The sequence below is a fragment of the Rattus norvegicus genome, chromosome 2 (genome assembly GCF_036323735.1).
Source record: "Rattus norvegicus strain BN/NHsdMcwi chromosome 2, GRCr8, whole genome shotgun sequence".
Classification (NCBI taxonomy): domain Eukaryota; kingdom Metazoa; phylum Chordata; class Mammalia; order Rodentia; family Muridae; genus Rattus; species Rattus norvegicus.
The window spans coordinates 37009009-37022840 of record NC_086020.1 but is presented as its reverse complement, the minus strand read 5'-3'; the positions used below and the strand labels follow the sequence as shown (position 1 = coordinate 37022840).

Here is a 13832-nt window from a genome sequence, read left to right as displayed (position 1 = left end):
AGGAGAAGATTCTTCTGTTGGGAAACCTTGTCAATAAGGTCAAAGTCTGCCATGTCCACATAGCTCCCCGAGCCTGGTACAAGTAGGGCATCTTTTCTACCTTATCTGGGGAGCCCAGCCCCGACACTGTACCTGAAGAATGTGAAATCCTTGGCAGAATTACAGACTCAGCTTCCTGGAGCCCATCTCCAAGTAGATGAGGTATCCTAGGACCTTAAACCTCAGCCCTCGGCCAATGAAACTTCACCCTAAGAAGAACCCCTTCCCACTTTCCAAGGTTTATATAGTCCCTGTTCACCCCAATAAAGTGCACAAGCTATTTTGTGAATATCCTTTAAGAGAGCTGTTTCACTGAATGTCATCTAAAAGAACTGTAACGCTAAAGTCTTTGGAAAACACCCACATACACCACCACCCCACACACACACACGCTCCCCCGTCCCCCTTCCGGAACAGGATCCTGCTCACCCACCCATTCCGGACTTTAACTCATTCTTACTTGCCCACTGACCACTCCATCCTTCCCACTTGGGGTGCAGCAGTGCACAGTGCCTTGACACACCAAGGGAAGAAGCAAAAACCAGAACCACAGTCGTCAGGTCCAGGCTGCTGTGCAGCTACTCTGTCACTTGGACCATCTGATCCAGCAGACCTGATGGTACTTGAGGTGTCGGTGACAGGGATGCTGTTTGGATCCTTTGACAGGCCCCTATATGTGAATCAGAGAAGAGACCTTTGGGATTTTGGAACAAGGCCATCATCTTCAGATAAACCATTCTCTTTTTGAAAGACAGCTCTTTGCCTGCTATTTGGGCCTTAGTGGAAACTGAACATTTGACAATGGACCACCAAGTTACCATGAGACCTGAGCAGCCCATCGTGAGCTGGGTGTCATCTGACCCACCAAGTCATAAAATAGAACATATACACCAATAATCCTTTATCAAATGGAGATGGTATTTACGTGGTTGGACCTGAGCAGGTCCTGAAGGCACAGCAGGTTACATGAAGAAGTTGCCCTAATACCTATGGTTTCTCCTCCTGTTACAATGCCATCTGCTGCCAAGCATGCACCTGTAGCCTCATGGGGTGTTCCGAATGATCAGCTACTGAGGAAGAGTCTAGGGGCTGGTTTACTGATGGTTCTGCATGTGGCAGAGGCACCACCCAGAAGTGGACAGCTGTAGCATTACGTACAGCTCCTTTCTGGGACAACCCTGAAAGTCACAGTGAGGGGAAATCTTCGCAGATTTCCAGTCAGTATACATGGTCCAATCTTGGGCAGAATTCCACTCAGTATACATGGTCCTAAATTTTGTTTGGAAAGAGAAATGGCAGATATGCAGTTGTTCACTAATTCATGAGCCGTTGTCAGTGGATTAACTGGATGGGCAGGGACTTGGAAAGATCACCATTGGAAAGTTGCTGAGAAAGACATCTGGGGAAGAAGTGTGTGGTTAGATCTCTCCAAATGGGCAAAGTATGTGAAGATACTTGTGTCCCATGTAAATGCTTATCAAAAGGTGACTTCAGCTGAGGAGGAGGTCAGTAATCAAGTAGATAGGATGACCTGTTCTGTGAATAGTCAACATCTTTATCCAGCCTTGCCTATCATTGCCCAATGACCCATGAACAAAGCAGCCATGGTGGTATAGAAGGGAATTATGCATGGGCCTGACAGCATGGGCTTCCACTCACCCAGGCTCACCTGGCTACAGCTGCTGCGATCTTGCTAGGTCTGCCAGCAAGTACACTGGCTGGTTCTGTGTGTGTCGACTTGACACAAGCTAGAGTCATCATAGAGGAAGGAGCCTCAGTTGAGGAAATACTTCCGTGAGATCCAGGCAAAACACTCGTGCACATGAAATCAAAACAGAGTCTTAAGGAAAAACCACACATGTTGCAGCTGGGCACTTTGGCTCCTGACTACAGTTGCAGTACTGGAGAGGTGGAAGCAGGAAAGCCAAAAGGTCTAAGTCATCCTCAGCTACACAAGAAGTTTGAGGCTAGCCTGAGCTATGAGACTCTGTTTCAAAGAAGAAAACCCTTCATATGTTCGTACCGATGATTCAGGCTAGTCTAGCGTGAAAGGTAGCAGGACAGACTTACTGCCCAGCTTTCTTAGCTGTGCCTCTTTTACTCCAGGGATGAAAACTCGATTCTTTTGTTATCTGTAATCATATGTATACATGTACATATTTACATCAACACATACATGCATACATACTATGCACATGTGTGTACATACGTATACACCTATCTAATCATGGCATATACACAAAATACATTTCAAGATTGTTAGCTTTTAGCCCTATGAAATGGGATGCATGAGCTGTATGACGTGTTTTCTCTTTTGACATAGACATCGGTCAGGTCAGAGTTCCAAGTTTATGGGTTTTGTCTGTACTTTTCCTCTGCTGTGCTTGTAGTCTTCATTCTCATACTGTTACGCTCATATGTTACTATTTGATTGGTTTTGGATTTTCCCTACTTTCTGGTTGGTTCCTTGATCATTGATGTTGCAGTGTGTATATGTGTAGTCATGCCATCGTTCCGAGCATGAGAGCTGTACAGTGCCCTTCCTTTATCCCTACTTCCTCTTTTTTATTTCTCCCTTGATCCTTTTTTTCAGTTTCTTACATAACATATATTAATTGTATATTGTGGTGGATTTCCTTATGAATTTTTATGACACTCACCATTACCCCACATTAGCTCCTCTCTCTTCCCCTCTCCCCAGTCCTCTTCCCCGCGATCCTCTCCACAGTGCCCGTCCATCCCCTCTAAATGTCTAACAGCCTCATGGATTCTTCTCACTTTCTCTCAAGGCGGATCTCCAGACGAGTTCTCAGCGTTTAAACCTTTCAGCCTCCAATGCTGCTGTGGCTGAACTTAAACCTGATTGTTGTATTGATGATGTCATACACCACGAAGTAAAGGAAATTGGGACGCACATGTAAGAATTAAGTTTACTACTTCTCAAAAACTTGTACTCATTTATTAATTTAGTTTCCTTTTTCCTTTTGTGGTCTTTTGTACATTTTTAATATTTATATATTTTAAATATAATAAATACATAAATGTGCAATATATTTAAGTATATTGTGTATTTATACATTTTAAATGTTAATTTTTATTTCATTTTTCACTTATTCACTTTACATCCTGCTCACCACCCCCCTCCCAGCCACCTCTTCCACAGTCCTCCCCACATCTCCTCTAGGTGAGTGGCATCCTTCCTGGGTATCTGGCACTTCAAGTCTCTGCAAGGCTAGGGCACTTCCTCTCCCACTGAGGTCACACAAGGCAGCCCAGCTAGTAGACCATATCCCACAGACAGGCAGCAGCTTTTGGGAGAGCCCTCATTCCAATTGTTCAGGACCGATATGGTGGATCCACATCTGCTACATCTGAGCAGGGAGGCCTAGGTCCAGCCCATGTGATCTTTGGTTGTTGGTTCAGAGTCGGAGAGCCCCAAGGGCCCAGGTTAGTTGACGCTGTTAGTACTGTTAAGTTCCTAGTCCCTTCAGGGGCCCGCAGTCCTTTCCTATTACTCCTTCCTCCTGTTCTTCCATAAGCATCCCCAGGCTCCGTCCACTGTGTGGCTGTGGGTGTCTGCACTGTCTGAGTCAGCTGCCGGGTGGAGCCTCTCAGAGGACAGCTTCCTCCTGGCTGCAAGCGTAGCAGAGGATCATAATAGTGTCAGGGATTGGTGCCTTCATGGGTGGTTATTGATTGGCGATCCCCCAGGCCCTGCTCCATCCCCCTTGCCTGTATGTCTTGTAGACAGGATGAATTTTGGGTTGGAAGTTGTGTGGGCGGGTTGGTGTTCCCATCGCTCCACTGAGGTTCCTGCCTGGCTACAGGAAGTGGCCTCATCAGGTTCCATATCCCCAGTGCTTTGTGTCACTGCTAAGGTCACCCCCATTGATTCTTGGATCCTCCCTTAACCCAGGTCCCTATCATGACCTAGAGATTGCCCACACACACACACACACCAGTTACAGATATCCATCCATTCTCATGGCCATTTGGCCATCTCTCCTGTCCCTCCCCATCCTGATCCTGAACACCGCTCCCCATTCCCCTTTCCATCCCCTCTCTCCCACTTCCCTCCCTCCGTCTGCCTCTTAAGACTATTTTATTTCCCATTCCTAGTGAGAATCAACTATCCTCACTTGGGCCTTCCTTCTTGTTTAACTTCTTTGGGTCTATGCAGTTTAGCATGGGTATCCTGTATTTTATGACTAATATCCACTGATAAGTTAATATATACCATGCATATCATTGTGAGACTAGGTTATGTCACTCAGGTTGATATTCTCAAGATCCATCTAGTTGCCTGCAAAATTTATGATGTCTTTGTTTCTAATAGCTGTATAGTGTTTCATTGTATAAATATACCACATTTTCTGTATCCATTCCTCTGTTGAAGGGCATCTGGGTTCTTTCCAGCTTCTGGCTATTATAAATAAGGCTGCCATGAACATAGTTGAACAAGTAAATGTCTTTGTGGGATGTATATATGTATCCTACCCTGACAACTCAAGTAGAGAACCAAAGAGAACAAGATATGAAGAAATCTCAAGTTTTGCATTCCTGGCCTGTGAATGTGTTTGAATATGAATACTGTTTCTCACTCTGAAAACAAGTGAGCCCTTCATCCCTCTAAACTACTTAGGCTTCCCAAGCCTCTGGGGATCTCTAAAGGCAGTCCCAGAAGCCATCTGTCTCTTCAAAGTATTCCTCATTCCTCCTGTCTCCACCCTCACCTTCATCATCAACTGTGCTTCTCTTCATTGCATCCGTTAAAGCTTGTAATACAGAAATACTTAAAATACAGTTACACTGCGTTGTTTGATAGTCGAATTCCCACCAGCTCTACTGAAGGTATTTTTACTGACTACTCTGAGGTCGATAGAAACTTTGGATTAAAACTTCCTAGAAGTCAGGTTTCTGAGCTGTCATTCATTAATCACCTAGCACTTGAGAGATTCCCCCCATCAGCCTTTAGAAACTCTGATTTGTCTGTGCTTTTCAAAGCTGTCTGTAACATAATCCACCACATATAACATTCTCGCTTCTCTTCCTGTACTCACATGGTTCTTCTTTTAACTCCAAACTCATTCTGTGATATGGGGTGTGTTTGCTTACACAGAACTACCTGTGGGATTCTGTATAATTTCTTATATCTCAGAACTAGGATGACTTTCTCAAAGAAGCTTTCCTACTTTGTACAGAGCTTGCAGAACCTGTGGGCTTTCTATCGTCTGTCTTTACAGCTACTATGGGGTTAACATGAAGTTTATGTAGTCTGTATGTCCCAATGAAATACCAGAGAACAGTGGTTCATGCTCACTGAAGCTGAGCTTCCCGTTGTATAGCCACCATTCTATAGGAAATGGATTAACCCACTTGAGAAGACCTAGAACACAGTGCTAGTCTCAAAACCTATAGGTGCTGTAGGACTTCTCCTGCAAACACTTCCAGGGCAAGTATTGGGCAGGGTTGCGGTGGTTTTATTGCTGGTGTGTGTGTGTGTGTGTGTGTGTGTGTGTGTGTGTGTGTGTGTGTGTTTGCACACACATGCATGCATTGATTTGGGGTTTTGTTTGCTTATTCTTTGGGGTGTCTTGTTTTGTTGAGACAGGGTTATTGCTTTTGGTCAAGTTGCTCTTAAACTTAATGTACAACTAAGCTGTCCTGCATCTGACAGTTCTCCAGCCTTCCTATCCCCTACCAGTATCAGAAGCATAGACAACCATCCCCAACTCACTTTCTAGCCCCTATTATCAATATAAGGCACCAGTATAAAAGAGAAATTAAATTACCCAAGTTTACTTAATTGTATGGAATATTAAAAGATTAATGTATTTCCCCAGCATTTTATAAGCACATGTATGACATAGTTCTCAAGCTTTTATGCTTCTCAATTCACTGTGAATATTTTTTCTACATCGGTCAATATCCTTAAAGACATGGCTTTTCTAAATAACCTCTTATGTGTTTGGTCAGAGTGCTTTGTTTACAGAATATTTTCAGTTTTTTGCTACTAAAAGCAAAATAGAATCCAGCATTGCCTATGAATACTTGAAGCAGATGTTCTGTGGGAATCAACATCATTAGTGCTCTAAACCACAAGATTGTTTCTAAATTCCTTTCACCATCTGGCAATGTAAAAACACTTAAGTTTCTCTAACTCTCACCAACCTAAGGGATTCTTGCCAAACCTTGTTAGATTAAAAGTATTATCTCATTGTTTTAGCATCTTTGACTCTGTGTGTAACTTACCACTTCACAGTTTTATTAATTAGTTACAGGACTGTAACACATCTGTGAATTCTTTTCATAAAATAGTTATTTATTCCTCCCTTACATTTTAAGTGATACATTCATCCTTTGCTGATTGAGTTAGAAAAACCCTTTGTATATTAACAATTTAGCCATCTTACCTTATTATTAGAAGTGTTTTACAGGGCTGGAGAGATGGCTCAGTGGTTAAGAGCACTGACTGCTCTTCCAGAGGTCCTGAGTTCAATTCCCAGCAACCAGATGGTGGCTCACAACCATCTGTAATGAGTTCTGATGCCCTCTTCTGGCCTGTAGGTGCACATGCAGGCAGAAAGCTGCATGATGTATACATGATAAATAAATAGATATATATAAAAAAAAAAGTGTTTTACACCAACTTTTAACTGTCTTAGTGGGTTTTGTTTTCTTGAGACATAGTCTCATTGTGTATCTGTGGCTGGCTTAGAACTCACAGAGATCCACCTGCCTCAGCCTCTACCTACCAAGTGCTGGGATTAAAGGCGTGGGCCACCACACCCAGGTTTCCTAGGTTTTTTTTTATTAAAACTTGTACACAACTCCCCATTGTAACATGTTGCCTCTCCCTGGCATTTCCTTAAAGATGCATATTTTTCCAGTGCAAATGAACTCTTCCCCTTTAATCATATGCTTATTCTGGAAATTATTTTGGAATATATTCTACTTCCACAGGAAAAGTTTTGAAGTTCCTATTCTAAAAGGTATAGCTTGCTCTCTCTCTCTCTCTCTCTCTCTCTCTCTCTCTCTCTCTCGCTCTTTCTCTTTCTTTCTCTCTCTCTTTTAATGTATGTATGAGAAACTGTAAATATAGTTAGTACATAGAGTATATGAAGGAGCCAATGGAGGCCAGAAAAGAGTGTGAGATTCCCCAGACCTAGAGTTATACAGGCTGTTAGGACCAACCCTGTAAGTGGAGAATCAAACCCATTTCTTCTGCCAGACAGCAGGCACCCTCAATCACTGGGTTGTCTCCAGGCCCCATTCTCATTTTCTTAAAGAGAATTTCTTGTTAGTGTGTTGGGGTCGCATTAACAGAACACAGGGTACACAGCCAAGGCACACTTTATTCAGTGTCAGCTTCTTTTAAAGGCAAAGCAGAATAAAGATTTCCCACAGTTTCCAGTTTATACCAGGTACTGTTCCCCTAGCAATAGCTTATCTTGGTTCAAAGTGACTGAAGCCTTGCAGACTGAGGAATCTGTCAGCAGATGTCTCTTAGATGTTTGCTTCTTATAATTCAAAGCAGAGTTACTTTCTATGGCGAAGGCCACTTCCTCAGGTTTGCAGTTTACGTGGCAGACCAGGATTCTCTGCTTGGGAAATCATGCCTCTTCCTCATCGTGTGCTGAGATTGACAGGAGTCCTTTGTCGCCCAGCAGCTAGCAAGCTGGGAGCTGTCTCCTCATGCCATGCCATTTCTCCACATTCGTGTGTATGTATATCCATATGTACTAAAACCTTTTCCCTGTTGTAATCTCATTTAGCTACAATTTCACATTGTTAGCTTTTTTTATATGTATAAGTAGAATTGAAGCATGTTAGATTTATTATTAAGAAGTAAGCTGGGAAATGATTCCAGAATATTAAGACATCTTTCTGTTTCAGCTTGGTGTGTGCTGTGAGTTACACAACTCAGGGTGGAGAAAAAATGTACTTTAGAAAATTCTTCAAATTTCAGGTATTGAATATGGAAGACATAATGTTGTTTTCAAATGCTTTTTATTTTCTTGGAAGTGTAATTTTTCCTCTTTTTCTGGGGGAAACAAGTTTTAAATAGATTGAAGAGCTCACATCTTGGATTCATTTTACAAGCTAGTGTTCAAAAGTCAGACTAAGTTAAGTTCAAGTGAATTAACATCACCAATGTAAGTTTTTACAGTAAACTGAAGCATCTTATTGAAAAATAAAATCTTGTTTTATTAATGAGACAGCATAAAAACCTAAGAAGGGATAAAATGAATATAAAGCCTAAGTAAGAGGATTAAGGATAGCATTAAATATTCAGAGAAGAATTTAAGTGAAAAAATTTTGATTGTTTTACATGAATATTTCATAAACACTATGAAATTTTAACAATTAAAATTAAAACATGGCTTTGAGTCATTAAAGCCTGTGGTTTAAAACAAATAAAAATAGTCGGATCAGAATTTCCTGACTGGTGTGCTTTGTCTGAACTAGGTTCTCAAACCATTGGATGTGAAAACCAAATTTTACAATGCAGAGGTAAGTGCGAGCCTGTAATAGGATTTCATTCCCACGTGGAACACTTGACTGAAGGTCAGAGGTACTTCCTGTCATGTCGAAGCGATGCTACGATGACTGAAGTATTTGTGATAAGAGCCTAAATTCCAGTAAGAAGTGGCTTCGGTTGAAAGTGTTCCTTATTCTGCTTGTTTCAACCTACATATGATCAGTGTGTCTTGATTTCTGCTCTGGTGATTTTCTGGGACATTCACCCATTTTAAACAATTTCCTTACAATCGACATAATGGTGGGGGTGTTGCTTTCCCACACTAGTAATGCTGAATACTTGCAGTGACTTTCTGGACGTTTCTAGATTCAGGTGGTGGACAAAGACTTGATGTCCATGGGAAAGGAAGGGCAGTGAGTGCCCTGGGAAGTCCATGTACCAAGTAGAGCCAGGCTAGACGGTGTTAGAAAGCTTCCTGGGAGAGCCTCGAAAGGCAAAACTGGAGAAAATAGAACCTAAAGAGTAGGGCGTGCTCTGTCCATTAGCCTAGAGAAAAGTTAAGTAGAATCAGTTCTAACATAAGGGATTTTATTGTTTGGATTCCCCAGAATTGTGAATAACCTCCAGGGCTGTAGAAAAATGAGATTGCAGGTGGCTGGGGAGGTTAAGGCCAGCCTGTGCTGCACAGTGGGCTAAGCTGGGATACACAGTGAGACCCTGCCTTGAAGAAAACAAAAGGAATCTTGTCATGATGAGTCCTTTTAGCCCTCCTGTAAATTAAGAATTACTCAAATGCTGTGTTTTCTCATGAAGAGTCCGTCTGGGTTACTCTACAACCAGGAGTGGTCAGAAGTTTGCAGTCATGTCCTACTGTTTCACTGAGGATAAAGCTTGCAGTAATAGCTAGAACTAGTTAGCAGTCGCAGTGAGTCATATTTACTACCCTGTAAATACGTGTTAGAGGAAAGGAAAAATGCACATAATGAACAAGACGGTCTTGAACTGTGCATAAAATCACACTGGGGTAAAAAGTTGAAGCAGTCCATAAACACTTCACTGGGAAAGCAAAATAGAAACAAAGTGCGGAAAGTCACTGCTATCGCAGAGTCTTTCAAAGTTGCAAGCTAGACAAGTGCTTGTCAGCCAACAGCGTGACTCCGACTGTATTCTAAGTAGTTGCTCAGCCACGTCATCAGGAATGGCCGATAGGTGACACCCTATGCTCCCTGGGCCGTGGACTTGTCAAGCATTTTTGTTACTATTAGCATGTTCTAATCATGCTAATGTGAGACTGGCTCCATGAAAGATTTTGCTTTAGTTTTCTAAGCTAGAACGTCTTATAGGGAGATATGTGAATTACTAGGTAAGAGTCAAACATTTGGTCACCTGCCCAGTTCAAAGCCCAGTGTGAGGTGGGAAGTAAACGTAAGCATGTGGCTTCCCCAGCCTCAGAAACACTGTGGTGGTCGGGACTGTGTAATATAGTCACAGTATATGTAATTCCCTCCATCCCAAACTGTGATGTGTGTTCATACTCTAGGAACATAGCAGTGACAATTATTCCCAGCTATACATCTGATGAAGGAAGTGTCATTTGACACGGGGTGTAATAAATCTAATTTTAAATATATATTTATATAATGTATAACAGACAGAAATCTAATAACAGTAAGAAGAAAATGAACCGAATTGTCTATCCCAGCATTTCCTAAAATATGTCCTATGGTAGATCTAATCACTAAGATTCTCCCCTGGGAAAGGACCCCAGCACTAGGTAAATTCCAGGGATGCTTTATGGTGTTGTGTTCTAAGTGTGGAGTGCAGTGTGCTTCCCCCTGAGGTGTGAGAATGCATACAGGCCCAGGAGCAGAGAGTGTACAACAGGACTGCAGCAGCGCGTGTAAAGCGGACCAGTGGGCACCTCTGCCCTCGGCTGCATCTTGGGGGCGGTTGTTGAAGTCTTCAGCCTAGGCATCTTCTCTGCCCCATTGTCATGTAACTGTAGCAATGTCCCTCTTAGAAAAGTAGTTTGTCATGTTTCTGTATGTTGCTTCGTGTTTACTTTCTTGTTTACTAATGCTGTCTTTAGTAAGTAAAAAAAATGCAGAAATGCATTTTATTTTAAAGTTATTCTTTTTCTTTAACATTTAACTCTGATTTTTCTAATTTTTCTTTTTTATTTTTCCATTAGAGTGACCTCAGTTCTGTGGTAATTTCATTTTTTATTATAAATTTATATGCTTTTCTCACCCCTTTTTGACTGCCTAATTAATCTCTCTCTACAAAACATAGTGGAAAAACAGTTAGTTGTGAATACGCAATCTGTGACTTCCAAAAAAGAATACACAATTTGAGCATACTTGTTCAATTGTTTGCCTGTGAAAGTAAAGATTAAATTGTCACATTGACATGATTTCATCCCATTTCTAGTGTCTCTGGTGCTTGGTTTAGAAGATACTTATAATCTGGTTCTCTTTTATAATCTTACTTATAATCTGGTTTGGGATTTTCAGTATCTTGCTGTGAAATATCCAATTATCTTCCCTTCCTTACATAGAAGGCACACTTGAAATTCATTTTGAGGTGCACAGGGATTGTACATCTGTGCCCTTAACAAAAGCAAGCAAAAGCAAGCAAATTTCCCACACTGGCTGACTTCATATGTTTGACTTTCTGTTTACACTGAGCAACACTTGCTTATTATGAAACGTGTACAGCAGCCGCGGCACTAAATCCCTGTCCTGCGTTTTCAGACGTTCAATCACTTGGTGCTAACGGTTCACACTAACTTGATTTTCCATTATGCCTGCTTTCCTTTCACTTTATCTAAGCTGTGCATCATGTTATACAGAGAACTGCATTTTAAAAATTGAAATGTGGGCCTTTGGTTATTGTAAGAGCAATGGATTTATGGGATATATTCACTTAACTTCCTAAGGAGGAGAAATAGAAAGATGTGTTTAGATGGAACATGGTTTTAGCCAGGGGTGGTGGTGCACAGCGTTAGTCCCCAGCACTTGACACAGAAGCAGCAGATCTGTGAGTTACAGGCCACCCTTGGCTCTGTAGTTCCAATACAGCCAGAGCTAATGAAGGAAGGAAGGAAGGAAGGAAGGAAGGAAGGAAGGAAGGAAGGAAGGAAGATTGTTTTAATTTGAGCCCACATCTAAAAGGCCAAAAAAATCTGTTTTAGGCATCTAAAATTATAATTTCACTATATTTTTCATGATTTGTCACTTTTCTTCAGCATTTAAAAAAGCTCATAATTCCTCAGTTTGAGGATATAGTTAATTTCAGAGTTTTATAACTAAAACTTTTGGGGAAAAATAATTTCAGAATAGCCTTGGCATAACATTTTTATTCTCTAGTCACCCGAAGGAGACCCAGAACCCAAGAGGAATAATAATCAAGATGTTTAACAGAAATAAGTACGGAATTCAGTGTTTTTACAAATTGAATATTTAAGTTATCCAGAGTGAGATGAATGGCATCATTGTGAACTATCGAAGTCCACAGAATACTCTGACAGGCTTAGAAGCTGAGTCGTCATCAGGGTGTTACATACTCTTGTTTTAACCTTAAATATCCATATAAAATGAATGGAGAAGTGACTAAGGCCACCTATAAATTACTTTAATTTTAAAAATTACACCCTAATGGTTGTAACAGACGTTATTCATAACTAGTGGTCACTAGGTAGATAGAAGTGGTTGCATGTTACTCACATTATGTCAGAATACTCAAGTAAAGACCGATTGTCTCCCCTGGCACTGTCTGGGTGCACCCATTCCACTGAAGTCCCTTCTAACATTTCAGCACCTGATCAGACTTAGATTTTGTTGTTGTAACTGAAGTACTAGTCCAACACATGCTTTTGGGTTTTATAAAATGTATTCTAGTTATCCCACATCCATTGTTTGACAGGGCATCTGTTGACTAACACCTCACTTTGCTCCTGTTTATTATGTTAGGAGGAAGATTTCTTTCCTTGCATTAATTGTGATAATTTTGATTTGCAGGCATGAACTAATCACATTTGTGGTTAATACTTTTTATATAAGTAAGATATTTTCATTAAGGTTAATACTGTAAATACAATGACATTTTGGTGGATTTCTTTTTCCATATCCTCAGACTGATGAAGTATTTCTTGAAGCCCAAATTCAGAATATAACAACCTCACCAATGTTTATGGAGAAAGTTTCCCTGGAGCCATCAATAATGTACAATGTAACAGAATTGAATTCAGTGAACCAAGCTGGAGAATGGTAAGTAGGAAATGTTTGCTGTTATTTGGAAAGATGCAGGTTTTTCTAGTGTAGTAGATTTTGACTTATTTTAAAACAATTGGTGGACATAATGCTTTAGAGAAGTTTTAATTAATCAAAACCTTCCTAAGAATGCAGAAGCCCCACAAGCTCTCCTCACCAGCCAGTGTCTCCTCCTGGTGTTTCTTTCCTCCCTACCTTTGTTTGTCTTAGCGCCAAGCTCTCTCCAGGTTGTCAGGCTGGGCTCCAGCCAGCGTCTGCCACAGCTTCCCAAGGAGCGGTACACCCCACGCACCCGGCTCTCCTGCATTGGATTAATGTGGCACATTCTATGATCTGTGGGCCAATATGGATTCCTAATAGAAGCTAAGGTCATAGTTGAGGTGTGCAGTTTGGGATGTGCATGATGTAAGACTGGACAAGGCCATAGCAGCACTTGTCAGCCATCACTAAAGAAGTCTCCTCGCACCTCCTCCACATAAAGATAAAGGGCCGCCTCTTCCCATCTCGTGTAGCCCTTTGCAAAAGCACTTGTTCTCTCTGCCTCCCCCAAGACAGGGATTCTTGTGAAGAAAGCTCTGTAGGCCAGGCTGGCCTCCAAGTCCACCTCCTGAGAGGGAATAAAGGCGTGTGCCCCACAGCCCGGCTGTACTTGTCTCCTCTTTGATCCAGATCAGTCTGAAACTAACCACTGTTGTCCTGCCAATGATAAAACTGAAACAGGGGAGGGCAGGGAGAAGGTACTAGGGATCAATGTTAGAGTGAGTGTGAATTTGACAAAGAAATCATTGGAATATAAGAAGAAACAGGCTTCAGAGTAGATGGTGTCTTTACCGCTACTGTGGAAGAGAAGGAACAGATAACTGTATTGCTAATGTAGGTGAGGGGTAACAGCTGGGTGAGCAGCTGGTTTTCTTAGTAATAACATTCATATGGTGGTTAGATAGAGAAAGGTCGATGATCTCCTCTGCTTCCACTGAGAAAACAAGTTTCCATTCTTTGTTCATTCTGACAGCAGTTCCTTAAGGTAGAATGGTGTCTCT

At 41.5% G+C, this 13832-nt stretch overlaps 1 protein-coding gene across 1 annotated transcript in view; it reads left to right on the top strand.

Moving 5' to 3' along the window:
• Positions 1–13832, top strand: part of Trappc13 (trafficking protein particle complex subunit 13) — a 31550-nt gene that overhangs the window by 12997 nt on the left and 4721 nt on the right. The window contains exons 5-9 of the mRNA NM_001013908.2: positions 2829–2956; positions 7936–8008; positions 8509–8553; positions 10713–10730; positions 12656–12789. Coding sequence (NP_001013930.2) covers positions 2829–2956; positions 7936–8008; positions 8509–8553; positions 10713–10730; positions 12656–12789 — 398 coding nt within the window. The remainder of the gene's footprint in view (positions 1–2828; positions 2957–7935; positions 8009–8508; positions 8554–10712; positions 10731–12655; positions 12790–13832) is intronic.